Source organism: Piliocolobus tephrosceles, chromosome 2 (genome assembly GCF_002776525.5).
Source record: "Piliocolobus tephrosceles isolate RC106 chromosome 2, ASM277652v3, whole genome shotgun sequence".
Taxonomy (NCBI): domain Eukaryota; kingdom Metazoa; phylum Chordata; class Mammalia; order Primates; family Cercopithecidae; genus Piliocolobus; species Piliocolobus tephrosceles.
The window spans coordinates 40,067,803-40,093,783 of record NC_045435.1 but is presented as its reverse complement, the minus strand read 5'-3'; the positions used below and the strand labels follow the sequence as shown (position 1 = coordinate 40,093,783).

At 36.2% G+C, this 25,981-nt stretch overlaps 1 protein-coding gene across 4 annotated transcripts in view; it reads left to right on the top strand.

Moving 5' to 3' along the window:
• The first annotated feature begins 2,592 nt into the window (after positions 1-2,592).
• CCDC14 (coiled-coil domain containing 14) overlaps positions 2,593-25,981 on the top strand; it is a 48,434-nt gene continuing 25,045 nt past the window's right edge. The window contains exons 1-10 of one of the 4 annotated variants that reach the window (XM_023214924.3): positions 2,593-2,834; positions 7,139-7,194; positions 7,505-7,577; positions 7,821-7,890; positions 7,976-8,098; positions 15,128-15,364; positions 15,475-15,569; positions 16,979-17,018; positions 17,241-17,495; positions 19,580-19,721. In XM_023214924.3, coding sequence (XP_023070692.2) covers positions 2,661-2,834; positions 7,139-7,194; positions 7,505-7,577; positions 7,821-7,890; positions 7,976-8,098; positions 15,128-15,364; positions 15,475-15,569; positions 16,979-17,018; positions 17,241-17,495; positions 19,580-19,721 — 1,265 coding nt within the window. In that variant the 5' untranslated portion in view covers positions 2,593-2,660. Of the gene's footprint in view, positions 2,835-7,138; positions 7,195-7,504; positions 7,578-7,820; positions 7,891-7,975; positions 8,099-15,127; positions 15,365-15,474; positions 15,570-16,978; positions 17,496-19,579; positions 19,722-25,981 lie in introns of all 4 variants that reach the window. The other 3 variants (XM_023214917.3, XM_023214938.3, XM_023214930.2) reach the window with 3 other exon arrangements.

Here is a 25,981-nt window from a genome sequence, read left to right as displayed (position 1 = left end):
TGCATCTCTCAAATATGTCCTCTTCACCTTCCCTCACCACTACCTGTCTTAGGTCCCCTCATCCCCTCCCAGCTACCAATATATTTCATCTGGACTTCCTACCAATCTGGTCCTCACAGGAAACAGAAGACAATCTAGAGTTTTGAAGATAATTAAAAGGTTTACAGAATGGACAAGGAAAACAACAAGGGGGTTGAGGCACCCAGGGACTGGCAAACCGTTATCACCCCTAAGACCGAAGGGACAAAGGGAAGGACATGTTTTATTAGAGTGTGAGAGGACTGGAGCTGCAGGGGTTCCCCTGATGATGCAGAGGGCCAGTGCATCAGTCAAATGGTGCTGAGATAGGAGGAATATCCTATTCTCTCCCTCTTCTATTGACTAAACAGAACCTGAAGCTGGAGGGCATGTCTGACTGATGTCAGTCTAAGGAGAGGGCAGAGAATGGATGCAGGAGGAGAGAACTTGTTTACACCCATACTTGCCTTTTCCCCAAGCAGCCTCTATGCTAGTGATTAGCAAACTTCTTCTGTAAAGGCCCAGACAGTAAATATTTTAGGTTTGGCAGGCTAGATGGTCTCTATCACAAATACTTAACTTTGGCAGTTACAGTACAGATAATGTATAAACACATTAGTGTGACTGTGTTCCAACAAAACTTTACAACACTGAGATGATTTTCAGGTAAGTTTTCACATCACAAAATATCATTCTTTTGACTTAAAAAAAAAAACTACTTGGAAATGCAAAAACTGTTCTCAGGCTGTATCCAAGAATGGCAGACTGAATTTAGCCAGGGACTGTAGATTTCGGATTCCTGCTCTACACTACAGCCACGGGTCTTTGTAAAACCCCAGTCAGTTCACTGTACCCCCTGCCTGAACTTTTACATATTCCCAATGGCCTTAGGATAATAAGCTAAATCGTGTAGCCTATGAGGACTACATAGTCTGGTCCTACATACATTTCCATCCCCACTGTCTATACTTCAGCAGCAAGAGCCTCCCTGGGTTTCTCTTTCTCAACATCATGCTGTCTCCACATCTTTAGAATACTCTGCTCTCCACTCTCTATCTAGTTTATTTGCAGATCTCAGCTCACTGCAACATTATTTATAATAGCAAATAACAAAATTAAACAGGGGGTGGGGGCATAACATTCCCAACACTAGGGAAATGAATCATGGAACACCAGGCAGCCATTTTATAACTGTAGATTAATGAGAAACAATATTGATTAGATATTAAAACACTCATGTTAAAGTAATATCTATTATTTCATATTGCTGTAATACATTTATACATATATACGTAGGTGGAAAAAATCTTGAAGGGAATGCACCAAGCTGTTCAGAGTGATAACTCATGGGCAGTGAGGTAATGGGTTATTTTTCCTTTCTGCTGATCTCTATTTTCTAAAATAAATATGTATCAAGAAAAATCAAGATGAATTTTAAAAAATCACCTTAACTAAAAAAAACCCCTGAATTTCAGGTGAATATGTTAGAAAGTTATGAAGTTACATGAGGGCTGGGGAAGGAAGGGAGAGGTTTTCACAGTTTGATCTAATTCAAAACTAAATCTGTGAAATACTCAAGTTTCCTAAAATCACTCAGGATAAGTGTGTGATATATTGGTGGACATATTTTAGTTCCTGGGCTTCGACATTAATGGTAACAGACTTTTAAAGGGTAGCTCTTTTCTCCATTAAAAAGAAATGAGGCTGGGCGTGGTGGCTAACCACTGTAATTCCAGCACTTTGGGAGGCCAAGGCGGGCAAATCACCTGAGGTCAAGAGTTCGAGACCAGCCTAGCCAACATGGCGAAACGCTTTCTCCACTAAAAATACAAAAATTAGCCGCGTGTGGTGGCGTGCACCTGTAATACCAGCTACTAGGGAGGCTGAGGCAGGAGAATCGCTGGAACCCAGGAGGCAGAGGTTGCAGTGAACTGAGATTGCGCCACTGCCCTCCTGCCTGGGTGACAGTTGAAACGGAATAAACTGAGTTATCTCTCTTCAATTTGATTTAAATCATTAACCCTAAACCCAATGCCTTAAAAACCAATGACTAAAATCCTCATTAAACTGAGTGCACATGCCAATACAAAGAATGCTGTGTCACTCTTCATCAAAAGCAATTACCTCAACACAAGAGGAGACAAGTACGCATGGAAGTAAACCCCAAATCCCAACTAACGAACATCTGAGATCAGTGGCCACAGGGAATAATTCTGAAATTGCCATCACACTTAGGCAAAGATAACAACCCGGAGGTCTTATTTTTATAGAATATCAAGAACAAAATCATCCAAAAGGCATACGATGCCAAACTAAAAATAAAGAGCGAAAACCCAAAAAGTCGCGCGCAATTCCTTCTGAAACCTATCCGCCTCCTACCCCTGTCCCTTCCTCTGGTGCTGGCGGGTTCTCGCCCGTTTCCCCCACCGCAAGCCCTGGAACCGCGCCGCTTAACTCTTTTCTTGGCGACCCCGCCCCGGCCCCGCCCCTGCCATGCCTAGGCCCCGCCCCGTCCGCCGTCTATTGGCTTCTCCTACCCCCTGTCGGTGGGTGACGAGCCGGGAAGCCGGCGGGATCTATTGCGCACGCCCAAGGCGCTGGGCCTGGAGCAGGAGAAAGGGAGTGGAGGCGAGCCGCAGACTATGAAGCGCGGCGTTCGGCGGGATCCTTTCCGGAAGCGGAAGTTCGGCGGGCGGGCCAAGAAGGTCCGGGAGCCCACGGCGGTTAATTCTTTTTACCGTGAGGCTTCACTTCCTTCGGTCTGGGCTTCTCTGAGGCTGCGAGAGATGGTCAGGTCCGGATCTCGACCGGGCCAGGTGAGGGCTGAGGACCTGAGGAGTCCACTGTGGGGATGGCTTGAGGGACAGGGGGGTTTTCGGGCCAGGGACTTGGAAAACTCTGCTCGAAAAAAGACAAAGACAATGAGGCGACATTAAAGTGCTGGGACAGAGGTGCAAGGAACACCTAATCTTCCCGTCGTAACACACCCGCTCGGTCTCTTGATGTGTTTCTGTTTAAATCATCGTAGCCCGCCGACTTTGGGGTAAGACCGGGGTTCGAGTCCCAGCCTTCGCCGCTGGCTCGAGTGACTTAAGCTTTCCTAGCTTCAGTCACCTGCAGATTGAGAGTCTACTAGTTTTTACTTCGCAGAAGTTTCTATTCCTTAGCTGTAAAATAGGCAGAAATAAGCATAAAATCCTGTCTCAAAAAATTGAGAAGGTTAAATCAGAGAACCCGGTAAAAACATCGATCACACAGTTGGTAGACATACAACATTTAGTTCCCTTAAAAACTCGTAGTTTGCCACCATCTTAATGATAACAGCAGCTAACATTTAGATAGGACTTATGTGGTAGATATTACTCTAAGTTATGTATTACATAAAATAACTCATTTCATAGTCACAATATCCTTATGAGGTAAGTACTATTATCCCTATGTTATATATGAGGAAATCGAGGGCTGGAGGATTCAAATAACTTAGCAGTTACACAGCTGTGGAAACAAGAATCAGACTCACAAAGCTGATGCCAGAGTCCATTCTTCTTTTAAACATTTTACTTAGTAGATGTGTGACTTTGAACAAACTTTTCTGAAGTTTAGGTTCCCACCTCACAGAAATAATGACAACTCACAGGGTATGGATTAAATGGAAATGAAAGACCTTAGTACACTCCAAGTCATTCTACAAAGGCAGTTTTATCTTGTACTTGTTGGTAGGAGAGATGACTACTAAGAAATGCTTGTATGTTTCTCAAATAGCAAAATTAAAAGTTTAGTGATAATAACCCATTAGAAGTAAGTGTAAAATAAAGCAAACTGATTCTCCTGTATTGTGATTAGGACACTCCTTTTGGAGAGCAGCTTTGCAGTTTGTATCAAGGGTTATTAAATTACTAATAACCTTTCACCAAATAATTTTCCTTTTAATCCGAAATATGAAAAGGCCGTTTTCAATAGATAGGCTTATTCCAGGTTTGTTTTCTTAATTGTGAAAAATAGGAAGCAAACCAAGACCATGTTATATTACTTCCACTGAAGGAAATATTATACAACCATTAAAAATTTCTGAATATAAAAAGATTTAAAAGTAGAAAACACAGGATTTAAAATTGCAAATATCTAGTTATTATGACTAAGTAAAAAATGCATATAAAAAAAGATTGGAAGCCCCGATAGCAAAGAACACATCTATTACCTAGATCTTGGTTTCCAAGTACCACTGTCCACTAAGGAGTCATGGCTTTTTGGAGAAATGACCAACTCCAGGGCTGAGCAGGGGAATTAGAAGAAGAACGTGGATACATCAAACTAAAAAGCTTCTGCACAGTACAGGAAATGATTAATGGAGGGAAAAGGCAGTCTACAGAATGGGAGAAAATATTTCCAAGCCATGTGTCTGATAAATAATCCAAAATACATATAAGGAATTTCTATAACTCAAAAGCAGAACAACAGATAACCTAGTTAAAAAATGAAAAAAGGATTTGAATAGACATTTTTCCAAAGAAGATGTACAGATGGCCAACAGGTATATGAAAAGATGCTCAACATCACTAATCATCAAGGAAATGCAAATTAAAAGCACAATGAGCTATCACCTAACACCTGTTAGGATGACTTATTAAAAAAACAAAAACAAGTATTGGCAAGGATTTGGAAGAATTGGAATCCTTGCACACTGTCAATGGGAATGTAAAATGCTATAGCCGCTTTGGAAAACAATATGGAGATTCCTCACCAAATTAAAAATAGAACTATATCACCCAGCAATTCTACTTCTGGGAATTTATCCAAAAGAATTGAAATCAGGATATAGAAGAGATATTTGCACTCTCGTGTTCATTGCAGCACTATTCACAATAGCCAAAATGTGGGAACAACCCGAAAGTCTATCTACATATGAATAGATGAAGAAAATATGGTATATACATACAATGGACTATTATTCAACCTTTAAAAAGAAGGAACTAGCTGTCATATGCACCAACAGAGACGAACCTTGAAGACATGCTAAGTGAAATAAGCTAGTCACAGAAGGACAAATATTGCATGATTTTACTTATATAAAGTATAAAATAGTTAAAACTCATAGAAACAGAATGTGAGCATGGATTGGGCATGAACCAGAGGGACTTTTTTTTTGTTTGTTTTTTTGTAAAGAGCAGTATTGGGATAATTGGCAACTTGCGAATAAGGTCTGAACATTAGATCCTAATTCTGTATCCATGTTAATTTCCTGGTTTTGATAATTATACTATGGTTATATTAGAGAATGGCCTTGTTTTTAGGAAATATTTAGGAGTAAAGAAGTATTATATCTGCAACTTTAATGGTTCAGGCAGAAAATAATGCTGTGTATATATATTGAGAGAGAATATGGAAAACGTCAAGGGTCACAGAATCTGAAGCATATATAGGGCTTCTTTGTACTATTATTTCATAGTAGAAACTACAAAAAAAAAATTTGAAAGGAATTGTTCCAATATGATAGTTACTGTTTCAAGGTGCTTTTATCATGGGTAATTTTCTTTACTAGATTTTCTATAATATAGCCTTGTGTATATTTTTTGGAGAAACACCATATATAACCTTACAGTTATGCCAGACATGTACCTCAGACAGTGTACTTTAAAAAAAAATTTTTTTTTTGAAAGAATAATTGTGGTAGTTGTTTCTGGACTCGATCCAAGGTACAGTATTACAGTGTCATGGCTTGGATTTGTTATTATGATTCCAGCCAGGACATCGACATAGATATACCAAAGGGAAAGACTCTGAGAGTGTGACACAGAGACCAGTGGAGTGATGTTCTCACTGCTGGCTTCATGACCCTCCATCATATTCCAAGTTATCTCAAGAAGTATAATTCTTACCAACCCAGTTTTTAAAAAAATGTATTCTCAGTGACAGAAGGATGGAGCACATATTCAAGCATATAATAGAATGCCATGTAACTCCAGAAAGTTTGGTAGTAACTGCTCAAAGCTATCTTGAGATGAAATATGTAAATATGTCAAGATAAATTGTAAATGAAACTGCCAACAGTGACTACAACTGGAGGGTGGAACAAGGAGGGAGTCAGGGACTTTCTTATATCTATTTAAAATTATTTTGAATAGAGATTATATTTATCTGATATAAAGTTATTAAGATATAAAATAGTATACCGTGGAAAGTATCCCTTCTCGCTCTGTCCCCCAGATACTCAGTTTCCCTCCCCGGAGGCATCCATGATTAACTGTTTCTGGCATAACTCCCAAGATACTGGATGCATGTAAAAGCAAATGCTTATTTTTTTCCTCTTTTTCTACACAAAAGGTTGTCCATTATGTCACTTTTAAAACAAAAGAATTTAAGAAAACAACAGTGGTATATGAATTTAAAAAGTAATATTAAGACAATGAGATGTAGATAAAGAGAAAGGGCAGAGTTCTTGCTGGTCTAATCAGGCATTCCAAAGAATGTACATAAAAGGAAGCAGAGTTAAAAACTCTGTTCTGTATCTTGAATTAACTTGTATGTTTCAAATAATTTGGGAATATAGAACATATTTTGGGATAAGTATAGTCTGAAGTTAGTGTAGTAGTTAATTCTGGTTTAAAGTAATATCTCAATTTCCTTTTTACCTTAAACAGACTTAAGGAACAAATATATGTGGTGTTTGCTTGACGTTTTACATAAAAGAAATTTAATATATGAATTAAATTGTAATTGTGGATTTTTAGGATAGATCACATTAATTAAAACAGTGAATAATATGGTACATACAATGGAATATTATTTGACCTCAAAAAGGAAGAAAAATTTTGACACATGCTACAATATAGATGAAGCTTGAAGACATTATGCTAAGGGAAATAAGCCAGTCACAAAAGGACAAATATTGTATTATTCCAGTTATATAACGTTTCTAGAGTAGTCAAATTCATAGAAGCTAGGATGGTAGTTGTTAGGGTCATGGGGAAGAGGGGATGGCAAGGTATTATTTGATGGGTATGGAGTTTCAGTTTGAGAAAATGAATAAAAGAAAAAAATGACATTAAATTTTGTTACGATAGCATATTCAAAATATAATAGAAAAATATTTGTTTATCTGCTATAATATATTATGTCATAGGTGTTATCTTCAGGAAGGCACACTGGACCTGCTAAATTAACAAATGGAAAGAAAGCGTAAGTACTTATGAAGACGTTTACAACTTCAGATTTCAAGATGTTTTTCAGGTCTTTGGGCTGGATGACATGTCATCTACCCCAGAAAATTAGGTGGGCCTCTACTATCACAAGCTCTGGGGAACAACTTTTTATATCTATCCATGTTAATCATTTTAGTATTTAACAGTCTAATCTTCAAAATGTGTTTATAAATTCGTCTTGTACATGGTTGGACAAGCTTTCTTGTCCTTGCTGGAAAGAAGATGACTACTTAGTAATGTATTTTGGGGAAAATATTTGTAAAAATATTAATGAGCTTGTTTTCCAGGACCTATATAAGAAAAATATCACGTTTTAATGCAGATTCTGGCTATTCCATCCATTCTGATTCAGAAAGTCAGGTAAGATTGAATGGATACAATACGCGCTATTTTAATTAGTTTTCAGATAGTAGCTAAAAAGTAGGAATAAAATGCAAAGTATTAATTGCTCTAAGGAAGTATGAAGTCTGTTGCTTTAAAACATCTTTTCTACCAATAATAAATTGTTTGTAAATAAACAAATTTTAAAACTACATAATATATATTTTTTCCTACATTAACAGTTATATACAAATGTATTCTAAATGACTTTATTCCTTACAGGCGGAAACTGTACATGGGCTTGATGGTTGTGCTTCTTTGCTGAGGGACATTTTGAGAAATGAAGATTCAGGTTTATTTTTTAAAATTCTTTGCTGAACACCTTATCTCAATTAAGTCATTATTTTGATGTTAACACATTTTTGTTTTATTAATAGGTTCAGAAACAGCATATTTAGAAAACAGATCTAATTCTAGACCTTTAGAAGGCAAAAGATATGGATCAAAAAAGAAAAGATGTGAAAAACATACCATTCCTTTGGTAGTCCAGAAAGAAACATGTAAGCCTTTTTTTCTCTTAGTTATTTAAAGATAATCCTTAATTGTGGGTATTTTGATCAATTATCAGGATTATACAGTTGACTTTCATTTTAATAATCAGTATTAGTTAGGTTTATGTGTGCTTATGCCTTTCTGTATTCAGCTTCTAATCACTGAGTAGTCCACTTTGCTTGCTATCATTTTCTCAAGAAGAAAACTAGAAAAAGAGACTGTCTGAGTTTTGTAGGAGAAAAAGTTCAAATTCAGAATGACATTTGCGAGATATATAGAGTTATCTTAATTTTCCCTGCCACTCATTTTCATAGATAATCATAAATTGGTTGTATTTCAGGTATATACTTCTAGTAGTTGCTTTAAGATTATTTTATATATAGATATAGATATAGGTATAGATATAGATATAGATATAGATATAGATATAGATATATCCTAAGTTAGTCAAGCCGAACTTGTCAAGCTGCACAGTTAGGATACATGGTACATAAGGAGGTAAAATTGGATCAGTAAGGAAAGAGAGCCTGCTGCTGATTGATGGTGAATATAGCCAAGGGAACTTTACATCCTCACGGCTAACTTTTCCTAGTTTAGAACAAGAAAGTTTTGGTTATGTTTTCCCTTGGAGACCTAAAGAACAAGATAGCCCAAAATGAAGATGAAAAAGTCCACAATGAGAATTCAGATGGACGAGAATTAGACTAGCCAGTTCTATAGTTCAGGTGGGCCAGAAATGTCAGCACTGTAGTGCATGCTTAGATTCAGCTTGGGCAAGGAATGAAGTTTAGAAAGTCTTATAAGGCAGTATCCCTATATATTAAGAGATCAGGATTTAGGCAAGGAGGCTGAGAAAGTGTCAGTAGAGCATTCGTGGGACTAGAGGTTGATGTTTCAGATAGTCCCGAGGTAGAGAACTAACAATAGCCTTTACTGGAGGCCAGTAACAATAGCCTTATATTATCATGACCTGTACTCTTCAAGATGGTAGCCACTGGCCACATGTGGCTATTCAGCACTTGAAATACGACTAGTACGACCAAGGAATTGAATTTTTAATGTTATTTAATTTAAATTAATTTAAAATTAAATTTGAAAACTGTAATTGATCCAGTTATTATAAAACTTTTAAGTATGTTTGGAATAACTTGGACATGTGAACCTACCTTTTCAAGTGTAAATTTTATTAAATCTAAATATAGACCAAGTATTTCTGATGAGAATTTAGCATCTAGATTGTGCTTTATGTAAAATATATGCTAGATTTAGAAGATTTAATACAAAATTTCAGTTATTATACACTGAAATGTTAATATTTTGGATATATTGATTTAAATAAATATGAAAAGTAATTTTACCTATTTTATGTAGTTACTGGAAATTTTAAATTACATATATGGTTTGCATTATATTTCTATTGGATAGCATTGGTCTAAGCTCAGCACACTACAGCCAGTTTTTTAAGTAATGTTTAGTTATTTTATTTTGTAAATAAGATTTTACTAGAATGCAGCCAAGCTAATTTATTAATGTGTTTTTATTAGCTGTTTTTGTCCTGCAGTGGCAGAGTTGAGTAGTTGTGACAGAGATCATCTGGCCTGCTAAACCTAAAATATTTATTTGACCTTTTAAGAAAAAGAGTGCTAAACTCTGGCCTTAACTCTTAAAGTAGAAGTCTTTTTATTGGGACGCAATTGAGAAAGAAAGGAGTGGTAGCACCTGTTCCTCCAGTCTCCTACTTTTTGTCTGTAGGCAGGTTATTTCTTATCCAGGGCACCTTTCCTCAAGCAACTATTATTTGCGATATATGTGACTGACAATGGGTGTCACGGTGTCAACTTATTGGATCCTGACTTAACTGCTTTTGTCAGTCAGAGTTCCAACGAGAAACAGATGGCAACACTCAAATTGAGGTAATTCGAGGAGGATTTATGTTTATTTACAAAGGGACTCATAAAGATATGAGTAGAGTATAGGAAAACCACAGGTTTTGCCTACTTGGTCGCACGAGCCTAGTGCTAGCAGCAGCAGCAGCAGAGCTGTTACCATCTCTAGACCATAAGGGATTAGGAGAGAGAAAGGTTACTGGATCTAGAAAGAGATACTGTTTGTAGAATATGCTACCTTGAGAAGAGCAGTGAGCTTCATTGAAAGGACGAAGTCAGCCCAAGGTGGCCTCATAGAAGGGGGGCAGGAATAAATGTATGTTCTGACTTCATGCTTCTTCCTTTCCTTGATATGCCAAGACTCCCATTGGATTGAACCCAACTGAAGCCCTACTGATGTATATCAGGTCTGGGATTTGACTCTTAACGTGCTAGTAATCTTGTCTTATTGTGTCATGGATGCTAGCAGAAGACAAGACTACTGGGTCAGAGACAAAGAACTTTATTACTCACAGCACAGGAAGCAGTATGTGCATCAGCATATTGTGTTGGTTCTTATTCATCCTAGTTCCTGTTGGGGTGATACGGTGGACCCATATGGATGCACAGGTTTAGGTTGCAGCTGAGGAACACTGAGCTTGGGGAATCGGTCACTTTGATGGTAAGCAGTAATCAAGCCTGTGCTTGTCCCAGAGGGAAACCTTACCTCATCCTTCAAGGTTGCTTACTGCAAACACAACCCTGAGAAGTGGCCCAGGTAAGGAGTTTAGGTCAAAGCCTTGCTTTTTTGGTATATACAGCAAGACATATTGAAGGAGTGTCTCTTTGCAGCCCATATAGATCAGCATTCCAGGGAGAGCAGGGTGAAGACCAGTAGAGGTGGATTTGGATTGGCAAATGGAAGATTCTGGCTTTCTGGGTCCATAGCATTAAATTCTTATTTGGATTACAGCCGCATCAGCAGTTCTGGCCTGTGATCAGGTTGCAATATTGCTATTGTTCTTTCTTCTATATTTTCTTAATCAGAAGGAAGGACCTATTTCCACAGGGCAATCTTCTTTAGGGTTGCAGTATTAGAAATTAGTTCCTAATTGTGTGTGTGTGTGTGGTTGGCAGCTGTTAACCAATAATACAAGATTTTGCTGTCTTACCACAATGCTCAACAATACACGAAATCTAAGCTCATCACTTGTTCTGTTTACCATCTCTTTCCAAATGAGGTAATCATAAAGAACTTTAAGCAATCTATTACAGCATGTTAACTAGTATCCATGTATTATTTTACTTTTAACACACATTATCTTGCTATTTTGTGTTAACTGTCTTCTGGGGAATGGCCCCTTCATGTACTTTCTATCTGGGACCTACCCAATCATTGAATGCCTATGGAGTCAGGTAAGCACACCATGATGCATTCTGGGAGTAAGGAGGCAGAGAAACCCTTCCAGAATTGTATTGAGCTTTTTTGAGAGTGCTTCTGGCATTAAATAAAATATGTATTTTTTAAATAAGGAGCTTTTACATGTGATAACTGTGTTGAATACTTTCATGATTTTGCTTTTAATAACATATATTGCTGTCTTCATGTTGGTGAGCTAAACCAACCACAGGCAAAAATCCTTTGAGCATTGATTGCCCCTCATAAAGGCCAGATGTTCTCACATATTTCAAATGATAGTAGGCATTCAGTGGCTCTTAACCTGCACTGGATGTGTGTTCTTTATCCGAGTGGCAGGAATAACTTCCTGTCAGACAATGCTTGCACAGCAGCTAGACTTCAGGGACTAAAAAAGTTTTGTGGGCTGGGCGCGGTGGCTCAAGCCTGTAATCCCAGCACTTTGGGAGGCCGAGACGGGCAAATCACAAGGTCAGGAGATCGAGACCATCCTGGCTAACATGGTGAAACTCCGTCTCTACTAAAAAATACAAAAAACTAGCCGGGCGAGGTGGCGGGCGCCTGTAGTCCCGGCTACTTGGGAGGCTGAGGCGAGAAAATGGGGTGAACCCAGGAGGCAGCGGAGCTTGCAGTGAGCTGAGATCCGGCCACTGCACTCCAGCCCAGGCGGCACAGCGAGACTCCGTCTCAAAAAAAAAGTTTTGTGGATTTAGTAAATGAATACATTCCTTTAATGAATTTTAGTTATCACCTGATATCACTTAAACATATTGCCACACCAATAGCTAAAATTTCCATGTGGAGTGTGCTGGTGTAATTAACAAGAGCAAGAAAATATACTTCATTTGTATTTGTGTAATAACAGACTCATTTGGTCATTAGTTTTATTTTAAAATTGTGTAGTAGTCATAAAACTGCAGTCTTTCCCTTATGGTTTCTAACTTGGATTGTTTGCTTTAAGACTTCATATTGTTAAGTAAAGTTACTCAACATTATCAGTAGAGTTTTGTGTGGACTGAGTTTATAAAGGAGCAAAAGAAGTCATTTTAGTTCTAAGGCTTTGATTTTTAAGAAATAGGTTGGAATTTATTAATTTATGTTAGTTGGTGACATCTGCTGGCTGAGGCATAATGTAGCTCAGCTTTATTAGAGACCGTGAAAACCACGCCTTGAAAAGAAGGTAAATAAGAGCCTGATGCTGTGACCTGTGTGTGAAATCTGAGAATTCCTCAAACTAGCCAATTCTTAAGGACCAAAGGAAATCCAAGAGCAGAAGGAAAGACCCAGGAATCAAGAGGAAAGGACTTGTGGTATGCTAGATGGTCATGGGCTATGATCTTGCCCTCTATCATTTTAGATTTCAAAGTTAAAATATTTTAGAGGGCTTTTCCATTTGATTTATTATAAAATTATATTTCCAATAAGAAGTAGTATTTGCTTTATAGAAGTTTATTAACCAGTTTTGTTTGAGCTGATCTGTTCAGATAGTGAAGGTAACTCTTACTATTGATTTTAATCATCTCATAGGGAACATGTTCAGAGGTTTATTACTGACATCAGATAGCATGATTTATGAATATGATATATTTGCTTGTCTATTGTAAGAGTGCAGCTGTTTGGTGATATTTAACATTGAGTTTTTACTGTGTGCTAGACATTGATTTAAGAAATTTACAAGTGTTACTTCATTTACATCTCGCAATAATCTTATAAAATAGGCATTATTACAGTTTTTCTGATGAAGAAAAAGAGGTCAAGAGAAGTTAATTTGCCCAAGGTTACTCAGCTAATAAGTGTTAAAGCTTGTATTTAGGTCTGGAAAGTACATTCATAGGAATAGATCATCTCAAAAGGAAACATACCCCAAGTCAAAAGGGAAGCATCTGATATCTTCAGCCATTTTCATAGTCAAATATTAAGTATTTTTCTTTAAATTTTTTTTCTATTTTCACTAGTTATAGTATTTAATCTGCCTTTAACTTTTTCTGTTTTTTGCATGGAAGTTTTATGCTTTTAGTAATGTTTTTATTTTCAATAAACTGTATATTTGAGGGATTCTCTAGTTTTAAATTTTTAATTATTTTGTTTTTTAAAAACATAAGGAATACTTTTCATAACTAATTTTAAGGTACATAAATCTCAATAAATTTTTGCATATGTATACACCCCTGTAGCCACCACCTAGATCAAGATACAGAAAATTTTTAGCACCCTGCGAGGCTCCCTCCCTGTCAGTACCCTCACCATCACCTAGACCCTCATCCCTCTGTAACCATTTTCCTGACTTCTATTTCCATTTGTGACTTTTACCTGTGTGAGGACTTCTCTAAATGTGATTGAACACTATGCGCCCTTGTGTTTGACTACTTTCAGTCAGCCTGATGTGTATTAAACATCCAGGTAGTTGTATATATCAGTACTTTGCTGTTTTTTTAATGCTTTGTAGTATTCCAGTCTGTGAGTATACCACAGTTTATCCATTTCTGCTATTCATGGCTATTTGGTATTTTCAGCTTTGGGCTACTGCAAATCAAGCTGCTGTGAACAATCTTGTACATGTCTTTTAGGAGACATAAGCACTCATTTCTATTGGTGTATACTGGGAGTGAAATTGTTATGTCATAGATATATGTATGTTTAGCTTTGGTAGGTGCGACAATTAGCCATATGTTTTGCTAAATTTGTGTTGTATACTGATAACCTATGATTTACCAGAATATTCTCATTTCTGTTAATAGTGTTTTAAAAAAACATTTGGGAAGGGGATTTAATTAGGGAAATAGATTTCAGATTGTTATACCAATCTATAGGTAGTGCTATGTAGAAAACTTTGTTATTTTTTACTTATTACTTTGTTAATACTTTGTTAATTCTACCTTGTTCATAGACTAATACTAGGCTCTGTAAGACAAAATAATGAAGTACAGCCCTGCTTAAAGAAACTTACGGTTTAGTCAGAAAGGCAGGAGGATGAAAGATAAGCAATATAAGGCAGTGTGTCAGTGGCATATGATTTGTATAGACAATATGTGCTCTGGGGTGGTGAAAAGTAGTCACTAGACTGGAATGATTGGATTGCAAAAGCCTTCATGGAAGAAGGAAACTCAGATGAGCCTTGGTGAGTGGTTAGAATTGGATTAGAAGGAATGGTTCATCATGAACAATGTTATTGGAAGGTGAGAATAGCTTGTTGGGTAACTAAGTTGGTCTGGCTGAAATGAAAAATTTGAATTGGGGGTGATGGGACGATAGTTGGAAAAGTAGGTTGTGGTCAAGCTTTGGAAAACTTTAAATGCCAGGCTAAGATTTTGTTTGTTTGATTGGTTTTGTTTTGTTTTTGAGGACCCAAAGCATCAGAATTGTACAAACGATTCTCTTTCCTATTCCATTTTCCCTTGACAATGTGAACTGACAAGGAACAAGGTGAAGGAGTTTGATTGGACTTTAGGAATAATATAACTCCCTTAAAAGAAGTGTTAAAATTGAAGGAGAGACTTTACACATGGCAAGTAGCATAAAAAAATGGGAATTGTAAGAATTAGTGTGGATGATTTTTGACTGGGGAAACTTAAAACACTAATTACTTTCAGAAAGAATTTGAGGTGATTTTCTTTACTGGGGGTGATAGTGGTAAAGCCCTTCTATGAAGTATGTGATGAATTATACTACTTCTGAGAGCCCTTTCTTTTAAAATCTTATGGTAAGAATTTTTGAAGAATCCTATTTCAAGAACTTTTTTTCTTCTTCCACGTTAGCATCTTCAGATAATAAGAAACAGATACCTAATGAAGTTTCTGCTAGAAGTGAAAGAGACACATCAGACCTAGAACAAAATTGGTCATTGCAAGATCATTATAGAATGTATTCACCCATAATATACCAAGCCCTCTGTGAACATGTGCAGACTCAGATGTCACTGATGAATGACTTGACTTCAAAGAACATCCCTAATGGAATTCCTGCTGTACCATGCCATGCTTTATCTCACGCTGGTGAGTATGAATGCTGTTTAAAAATCATGAGTGTAAGTTCTAATTAAATTGCTTGGTTATTGTATAAAAAGTAGGATATGTGATTAATTTTTTCTCCCTCTTACTTATAGAATCTCAGGCAACTCCTCATTCTAGTTATGGCTTATGTACCTCCACCCCAGTCTGGTCACCTCAGCGGCCACCCTGCCCTCCACAGGTTCATTCTGTGAGTACAGTTTGTATACTACATAAGTAACTATTCACTTATAGCAGTCATTGAGGAAGGACTGTTGAATTTATTGATTGTAACTTAATGCACTAGGATTTAAAGATCAGGTTTTTTTTTTTTTTTTTTTTTTTTTTTGCTATGAAAGTTTTACCTATTTATGGCCAGGCACTGTGGCTCATGCCTGTAATCCCAGCCCTTTGGGAGGCCGACGTGGGTAGATCACGAGGTCTGGAGTTCAACATCAGTGTGGCCAACATGGTGAAACTCCATCTCTACTGAAAATACAGAAATTAGCTGGGTATAGTGGCACATGCCTGTAATCCCAGCTACTTGGGAGGCTGAGACAGGAGAATTACTTGAACCGGGACCCAGGAGGGGGAGTTAGCAGTGAGTGAGATCGTGCTACTGCACTCCAGTCTGGGCTACAGAGTGAGACTCTGTCTCAAAAAAAGAAAGAAAAGTTTTACCTATGTATTAATGACAATAATGAAGGAGAAAGAGGGAAAGAGATCGTTAGAGGGAAGGAGATCAGTAGGGGGAAAAAAATCAACCATACTGACCACCCAAGTACAACTGCTTTTAACACCCTGATAGAGTTCTTTCCAATCGTTTAATCATCTGTACAGGTTTTAGTTTCTGGTTTGTTTTTGTTAACTTTGCTTTCCTTTTAAAATAAAGTTATAAGTAAACTTTATGCAGGCTTATATACTGCTTCTTTCACTTAATACTTTATTGAAAATATGTTTATTAATATATACCCTTTGTGAATTTTTAATAACTTGTTAATACTGTATTTTGTGGATATACCATAGTCTATGTAACTACTATATGGTTAGGAGTAGTAACTTGTATTTAGTAGTATTTGAGTAATATTTGAGTTTGTTATAATTAGTATTTTTATTAATAGGCAAGTTTCTAATATCAGAAACTTACTAATATTTTTAGCTTCAAAGTAAGTAAGTTGGATTTTTTTCCTCAGTACAATAAAGATTCTTGTTTTTTAAAGCTTAGTTTACCCTGTAATTTGGGAGCATTACAAGGCCATGACTAAAATAGACTGTTTACAAATACCACAGATGGTTTAAAAGCATCAAAAATTAGTCCACTTGGGAAATTACATCATAAGAAAATAAGTTCAAACATACAAAAAGCTGTTGCACAAACATATTTACAGAAATGTTTCAGCAGTGAAAAACTGGCTGTTACTTAAATGTCTAACCGTATGGGAGTAGTTACACAGACTACAGTATATCCTCAAAATATAGTAGTAAGTACTTATTAAATATTCACAAAACAAATATATTAATAAACTTTTAATAAATATATTTCATATATTTGAGTTTGTTGTAATTAATACCTACAAATGAGTGCTCATACTTCTGAAGACTTGTTTTTCCTTTCTTTAGGAAGTTCAAACTGATGGTGACAGTCAGTTTGCATCACAAGGTAAAACAGTTTCTGCAGCCTGTACTGATATTCTAAGGAATTCATTTAATACCAGTCCTGGAGTTCCATGTAGTCTGCCCAAAACTGACATATCAGCTGTTCCAACATTGCGGCAACTGGGCTTTGTTAATGGAATTCCACCACAACAAGGAGTTCATAAGGAAACAGACCTACTAAAATGTTTTCAAACATATTTGTCTCTTTTTCGATCTCATGGAAAAGAAACGCTTCTGGACAGTCAGACACACCGAAGCCCTACTCAGTCACAACCAGCTTTCTTGGCCACTAATAAAGGAAAATGTGCCAGAGAGAAAATTAGAGAGACCACAAGTGAAAGAAAGGATTTAAACATACGTGTGCGAGATACAAAAACAGTCAAGGATGTACAGAAGGCAAAAAATGTGAATGAGACAGCTGAAAAAATTAGAATTACAAAATATTTGTTGGGAGAGCTCAAGGCCCTGGTAGCAGAACAAGGTAGATGAGACTTATAATTTTCTGTAGTATGTATGGTGTTATACTAAATAGCAATGTCATATTATTTAGCTATCATTTAAATGGAGTTTGTGGTGTTTTCCATAGAACTGTGTTTTGAGCTAGTAAGAAAATAAGTTCTACTTACTGTATTCTTGTTTTTTAAGGTTTTGATCCCTTCTTTCCTGTGGATTTCAAATGTGTTTGAGAATATCAAACATTCAGTATTTTGCTTGCAAGTGTGTATTTATTCTACTTGATAATAGACCTTGAAAAGATTCAACAAAGAGAATTTCTACAGATAAAAATTTTAATTAGAGAACGCCTATAAATGATTAACTTCCTGAGTAGACTGATTATTTTATTTTAAAAAGAAGCAGAGAATTCCTTCTTGTCATTTCTTTAATAGCCAACTGTTAGGTTGTTTAACAAGTCTCGCTTTGAGAAGTAACCCATACCTTCTTATGCCCTTTTCAGTTTATTTTTAGGACTTTTTTTTCTTAAGAGAAATGTTTCTGAGCCAGATTATATTCATTTGTTTCCATTCTCTATATGTATTCTATAGTAATGACTTTTGCTTGAAATGAGTTACAGTTTTGTCATCTTGGAAAACACAGTAATTGATTGTGGAAGCATTGATTGAATACCTAACGTTTGCAGACAAAAAATCTTAAAATGCTATATGAATGTAGCACCATTAAACCAAAGATTTGGTGTATTAAAATTGCTGTGTTTTCAACCTTTAACTTATTATCATTTTCACAATCAGATACATAATCGTGGTAATAATAATAATACCATTGGCTGTCATTTATTGAACACTTACCATGTGCCCAGCACAGTGCTAAGTGTTTTATGTGCATTATCTCATTTAATCCTCCCAGCAGCCCTATGTGGTACTGTTACCACTCCCATTTTACTGATGAGGAAACTGAGACTTGGAGAAACAGTATCTCATTTAATCTTCTCACCAATCCTGTAAGGTACTGTTTTTATCTCCATTTAACCATGAAGAAACCAGGTTCCAAGAGTTAAGTAATTGAGATGCTGGTCAAAGGATGCACACTTTCAATTAGGTAGGAGGAATAAGTTAAAGAGATCTACTATATAACATTATAACTATAGTTAATAACAATATTGTATTCTTAAAAATTGCTGAGAGAGTAGATTTTAAGTGTTTTTGCCATAAAAAATGATAAATATGTGAGGTAATACATATGTTAATTAGCTCTATTTAACCATCCCAATATATACATATTTCAAAACATACATAATAAATTTATACAATTTTTCTTTGTCGATTTAAATAAATAATTTTTTACAAAAAGATTAATTTGTTTTTGAAAAATGAGTTAAATACTTGACCAAGGTTATAGCTCCAGACAGTGGTGGAGCCCAGGTCCCAGCCTCCAAAGCCTATGAGTGAAACTGCTCTACGAAAGATTGGTAGAAGGCCAGCGCAGTGTCTCACAGCTGTAAATCCCAGCACTTTGGGAGGCCGAGGCAGGCAGATCACCTGAGGTCAAGAGTACAAGACCAGCCTGGCCAACATGGTGAAACCCCATCTCTACAAAAATACAAAAGCCAAGCATGATGGCCAGTGCCTGCAATCCCAGCGACTCTCCTGCCTCAGCCTCCTGAGTCGCTGGGATTGCAGGCACTGGCCAAGGTTGAAGTGAGCTGAGATTGCACCATTGCACTCCAGCCTGAGCAACAGAGCGAGACTCCGTCTCTAAATAAACTGTGTCCACTGTGGCCCTTGGTAAGTATGGACTAAGAAATTTGTGTAAGCCACATTCCTACTTGACTGTTGAACTGAAAAAAAGAAAAATCACTTATGTAATAATCCTGTGATTTAAGATTAATCTTTAGTTTACTGAACTTAATTTATTTAGAATTCTGAGGAAGCAAATACCAGCAGCATGGAAGAGAAAAATGGAACCTGTATAATAGATTTATAAATAATTGAGTTGAATTTATAACAAGAATGTACATATCTATAAAGATTTTCTTTTTTAGTAATATATACTAATAATCTTGTCCAAAAATATAATATTGATTTTACTCATTTCTGTTTCCTTTTATAGAGGATTCAGAAATTCAGAGGTTGGTTACAGAAATGGAGGCATGTATATCTGTACTTCCAGCAGTAAGTGGAAACACAGATATTCAAGTTGAGATAGCACTGGCCATGCAACCATTAAGAAGTGAGAATGCTCAGTTACGAAGGTAAGAATTGCTCTTGGAATATTTTTGTCTGTATGCAAAGATGTCTGCAGGCCAGAACAAAGGTGCCAAATGATATACCTAGGACTACATAAGTAAAATTGATTTGCTGTCTTACTGTATTTCTACTTTTCTTCCTCATTTTTCAGAGATTTCCAGCATTCTCTAGGTCTTCCTTTACTTCTACTCCCTTGTATGTATTTTCTCCCACTTCTTTTATCCCTATGGTCACTTGGTAGTGTGTAGGCAGGAAAATGAAGTACCTCTGTATATTTATCAGACTAGTCTAAGTTATGCTGCAGGAACAAACTTCTAAATCTCATTTGCATAGCACAGCAAGTTTCTTTCTTGTGCCAAGACTAACATGGATCATTGGTGGCTCTTTCATCCTGTGACTCAGGATCCAGACTCCCTCCATTTTATGAAGCCACTGTCTCAGTATGTGTTGTCCAGGAAAAAGAGAATGTGGATATGGCAATGGGAAGGAGTCTTACATTGTTCAACCCAGAAGTGATCATTTTGCTACCACTTATACTTTATAGGCTGAAACAAGGCACAAGGCCCTGCCTAATAGAAAAGTCTGGGACATTGTATTAAAAACAAACTGTTTTTCTTCTGCTCTCACACAGCAATCGACACAGAACACTTATATGACCAAATGTGTAGGGATTTCTCCCCACCAGCAAGCAAACAATCAGTTCTGCAACAGATACCAGTTGGGTGTCCTCCAGTTCAATTCCAACACCATCTACCTGGAAATAGTATCAGATCCCACAGGTTGAGGGCTCAGTTCCACAAGACTGAGCTCTACTTCCAGTGCCAATCACAAGCCCCAAGTTGTTTTGCCTGTGTTTCTGACTGACTGACTACAAATCGAAGTTCCCTTGACCTCCTTCCTTGGGTTCAGTTAATTTCCTAGAGCGGCTCACAGAACTCATGGAAACACTTAAGTTTACCACTTTATTATAAAGGATATTGTAAAGGATACAGATGAAGAGATGCAAAGGGCAGAGTATTGGAGAAAGGGCGTGGACCTTCCATGCCCTCGGTGGATGCACCACCCTCTAGTAACCACCATGTGTTTATCTGGAAGCTCTCCATACCCTGTCCTCTTGGGCCTTTTATGGAGGTTTCATTGGATAGTCATGGTTGAATCATGGGCAACTGTGAAGAAACGTGATTTGACAAAAAGGGTATGATCTAATACGAATAGACAGAGTGCGGAAACCCAAGAAGTTCTGTCCATTCAAATTTTTTGGCCTCTCTGTGGAACATTCCTTTCTCCTCAGTTTGAGGCAAGTCCCCTTCGGAAATGGGGTTCTTATGACCTACAAACAGACAAGGTAGGTCAGAGAATTTCCTTATGGCCAGCTGTAAGAAAGGTGGGAGAGGATTAGAGTGTATTTTTAGTTCCTATGGCCTACCATGGGGAGGAAAAAGGAGCATGTGAAAGGATGGCAAGAGAAGATTAGAGAGAGAGAGTCTGTTTTCTGAGGCCTAAAGTACTTGAATATTAACAAACGACTATCTTTCACCTTTATCACTGAAGCTGGTCTGAAGCTGCTTCAGGAACCAGGGACAAAAGGCCAAATACTTTAATAAAAGGTATGTTTTTGGTTTTGACTGCTTAACAAATAACAAGGGCTGTGGGCATTAACAGCCAGGAACTGTGAATGAAAACATATACATATATATGTATATGTATGTGTATATATACATATGTGTGTGTTTATGTATGTGTATATATACATATATGTGTGTGTGTTTATGTATGTGTATATATACATATATGTGTGTGTATATATCAGTAACAAACATACACGCACACACACCACACACATTTATATACTATATATATTTTTTAAAAGTCATAGATATATAATTTTTCCATACTTCTATACACCCAGGAAGGAAAGGATAACCTTAGTAAGCACTAGTATAGCCCTATCACACTTAGACATAGAAAAAAGTTAAATTCTTTGATTTTTTTTTTTTTGGTCATCTTAACTTGTTGGAATTACATTCTTAATTTGTTTAGGAAAGATGTAGACCAGGGATCTAATCTTGAAATATAAGAGGAATCACCCACATATTATCAATAATATCTTAACTTTGAATGTTTCAGTGATGACCATCAAGGCCAACACTTCAGTGTCTGTTTATTAATACACTTTGCAAAAAATTGGAGTATATATCAGGTGTATCTGCAGCACTGCAATGCGAGTGTGCCCTGAGAGAATGTTATAGCTGCATAAGCTATAGACATTGTGTAAGATATGACCTGCAAGGATCTACACAAATTTTTAAAGAAACTGGAAAGCAATTAAATAATTGGAGCATAGCTAAAATATACATATCCGGAGCCTGTAGAGGCATGATAGCTAGTGAGATGCACTCGTTTAGGATTCTTTTTCCAGAGATCATTATCCTGTAGATACTATGATATAAGATGGGGTTGTTGGGTTTAAGATCTAATATCGTCTTCAGTCTTGACCTAAGGAATTCCTATACCAGCATAAATTTTTAAAACCAAAAATGAGTAAATAATAAAATAATGAACAGCAAATACTGCTAACATTTATGGAATGTTTTTTATATGCCAGACTATTGTCCTTGATATGTGTCACCTCTTTACATCTTCACAACAGCTTTGTGAAGTAGGTGCTCTTTACTCGCATTTACAGATGAGGAAATCAAGGCCACAAAGAGTTTATGTAACTTGCCCAAGGTTATACATCTAAGAAGTTAGAGTCAAGACTTGAACCCAGGCAATTTGGTTTTAGAGTACAGTGATCTTAACCTGTAGACTTTTACACTGTCTCGGTTAGGAAGTAGAGATTTAATTATACCTCACTATTTAGGTGTATTTTGTGGAACATAGAATGTATTGTAAGCCATTCAAAATAAGCATATTGTTGAAAGGAATGACAGTCAAATAATTGGTTTCTTAAATAAGGATACCAAAACTTAGTCTGAGAATATTTTATTTTAACATTGTCACCGTGGAAAATATTAGTAGTTCTTATTTATTTCAGTTCCTTAGAACATTTTTAAATTGCCTTAGGGGCTAATTCCTAAGCCACTCAAGAAAATGAAGTTTACTGTTTTATGGGCCACCGCTTGTTTCTAGTTTTTTTTTTTTTTAAAGGTATTTGTTTGATGTCTGACCTAATTCTTCAACTGGCACCAGAGCTATTTGGCTGGCTGTCTTTACAGGACAAAGATTATATAGTATACTATTGCCACTGTTGATTACTTGACCTTCTAAGAGATGAAATAACTAAAAAATGAACAATTTGTTAGACATGTTCTTTTTAGCAGAATGAGGTTTCTAGCAGTAGTGTAGGAAATTTTGTGCCACTTTGGTAATCTATTTGGAAAGAATTACCCATTATCTCCATTACAAAGAAAAATTGGAATACATTGGTTCATTCAAAAGTGTTTGTCATCATTTTCAATTTTTAAAAAAGTATTTTTTTTTTCCTGTTTAGATATTTGGAAACTACGTGTTTCTTTTTAACCACGTCTTTTAGGACTTTCTTGCAGTTTATTGCCATCTTGTGGCTTAAAAAATAGCTAGATGCATTGTTTCTATGATATTTTGGCATTTTTGGCATTTAGGCTAGAGAGTTTTTAATGTGTCTTCTGACACAGTTGTTCAGCATTTAGCCTTTCTGGTCCCCAACCACTAAATGTCTGTAGTGCCCCATTAATTTTGACCACCAGAAGGCTTGGCACATTCCCAAATTTCCTGGATGGGAGTTTGGTGGGTATTACCTCCAGTTAAGAGCCATTGAGCTAGAGAGTGCCAATAATTCATGACCACCTCCTGATATTAAACTCAACTATGAGATCATTATGTAGCCGCACAGAGCATAAAAATGAAACGGGAGTGAATGAAAGGAGTCAAGGATGATGTTCAGATTCTGTCTGCATAATTTAACAAATGGTAACATAATTCTTCCAGATGGGAGCTACTAGAGGAAGAATGGATTTGTTTATTTCGTATTATTACCATTTTTTGAGTTAGGCAAGCTAATAGGAGAGCCTGTGAGTTAAGATTTAGACCTGTTGAGTTAGACCATATGGAGTATAGGAACAAGATGCAAGATGGAAATGTAGACTCGGGAGTTATTCTCTGAACATGTTTTTATTGAGCTTTTTCTATAGATCTGGCACTGTTGTAGACACTGGAGACAATTTGATTGAAAGTAAATGATTTATTACCAGCATATAAGTAAGTGATATATTCACCAAGAAGGCAGAGCATGTGAGCGCAGTGAAAGGTGAATTGGTGGGGAGTAACAACTTTTTAAGGAAAGAACAGAAGATTAAAATTAGGAGAGTGACATCACAAAAGTCACAGGAAGAAGACAATTTATAGGAGAGATTTTGCATTGCATTAAAATAAACTGACAACAAGAACAAATGTAGGTCAAGAATATGACAAGACAAATTACTCAAAGAACTTCAGAAAAACTTAAAACAGTGTTCCATAGTGTCAAGGAAATTAAAGATAATAGGATCTCTTACAGGGAGAAAGAGTAAGATTGAGACAAAATGCTCAAAGAAGAAAAAGAGAAGAACAGTGAGTTAAGTGAACTCAGAAAAATAAAGGAAAGCAAAAAAATTACAAAAATGAAAACCCCATTAGAAACTAACGTAAAATAATTAATAAACAGACAAAGTCAGGGATATTGTAGTCCACTAGAACTTAAGTATTATGAAGCCTGAAATTTTGTTTTGTTGCTTTTTGGGTTTTTAGTTTTTTCCCCCAAGTCCTTCTATTTTAATTGCTACTAGATTCATAGTTCAGTGTCTCCTACTAACCTTAGCTGCTTCCTCTTCCTAAACCCTTTTAAAGTTTTTTATTTATTTTTATTATGGTAAAATATATGTAATATATGCCTTTTTATTTTTAACCATTTGCAAGTGCACATTTCAGTGGCAATAAATAAATTCACAGTGTTCTGTAACCATCACCACTTTCTGTGCCAAAACTTTTTCATCCCCAATATGAACTCTGTACCCATTAAACAGTAACTTTCTCTTCTTTTTCTTACCTCCTGGTAAGTTCTTGTTTTTTGTTGTTTCTGTCTCTGAATTTAAGAAGGCTGAAATTTTGTCTCTTTATAGTTTGCAGCTATATTTCTAGTGCTAGGAATTGTGCCTAGCACTCATTCTAACAAATATTTGTTAAATTGACTGAATGCATAGTAGATAAGCTTGAGGGAATCACACAAGGCAAAACAGAAAAAGAATGGTCTAAAAACTATTATGAAGAAGATAATACATATGAAAAAGGAAATAGATATAAAATTGGTGTTCCTGAAAAAAGAGAACAGAACAAATTGATTAAAGACAAGAGGTTTATCAATAACAGGAAAATTTTCTGATTGTACTACTTTATTCTAGCCTGGGAGACAGAGCAAGACCCTATCTCTAAGAAAAAAAAAAGATCTTTGTCAGCAGATGAATAGGACGTAGAAGATCTCAGAAAAACCATGCAAAATAATCAACACCAACACATATGCTGGTAAAGTTACTACACCCTAAGGATGAAAACAGTTAATTTTTGGAGACACTCAAAAGAAACAGAAAATTATATATGAAGAGAAACATTTTAGGCCATCTCCAGTCTTTTCACGGTGATTTTCGTTGCCAAAGGATCATAGAATATCGTTTACAAAGTTCTGAGGGAAAGAAAGTATGCCCCAAGAATCTCTAATGTGGTCTAGCTGTCCTTTTAGTGTCAAGGCAACAGTCATATTCTTAAGTGTGCAAGAACTTAGGAAGTTTAACAGCCTTGAACTCCTTTAAAAAACAAAACAAAAAACTTGAATGGCAAAGTCCAGTCAACCAAAAGATGAATTCAAACAAAAGAGTAGACAGATGTGAACATTGAACCTATACGTAAAACTAAGACAACCTTGGAAATTACGGTTATAGATCAGAATGTGTTAGTAATCTTGACAATATGAATTCCAAACTCTGCATTTTTCATATCCTATTTCCTAAATTTTAGATTACTTAGGAATAGTATTTCTTGAAGTAAAGAAATATTTGCCTAAAGTTAATCAGTTTTGGTTTCGCTTGTTATTTTCTTTCCATTAAAATCATGTAATCCTAAATTCAATACATAGTATTTTTAAGTAGTATTTGTAATATCATCCTATTATTTTAAAATTCTTCATATATATATATATATATTTTGTCTCTGTATATGCTGGAGAATGTATGAATGTTACCCAGGAAATAATGAT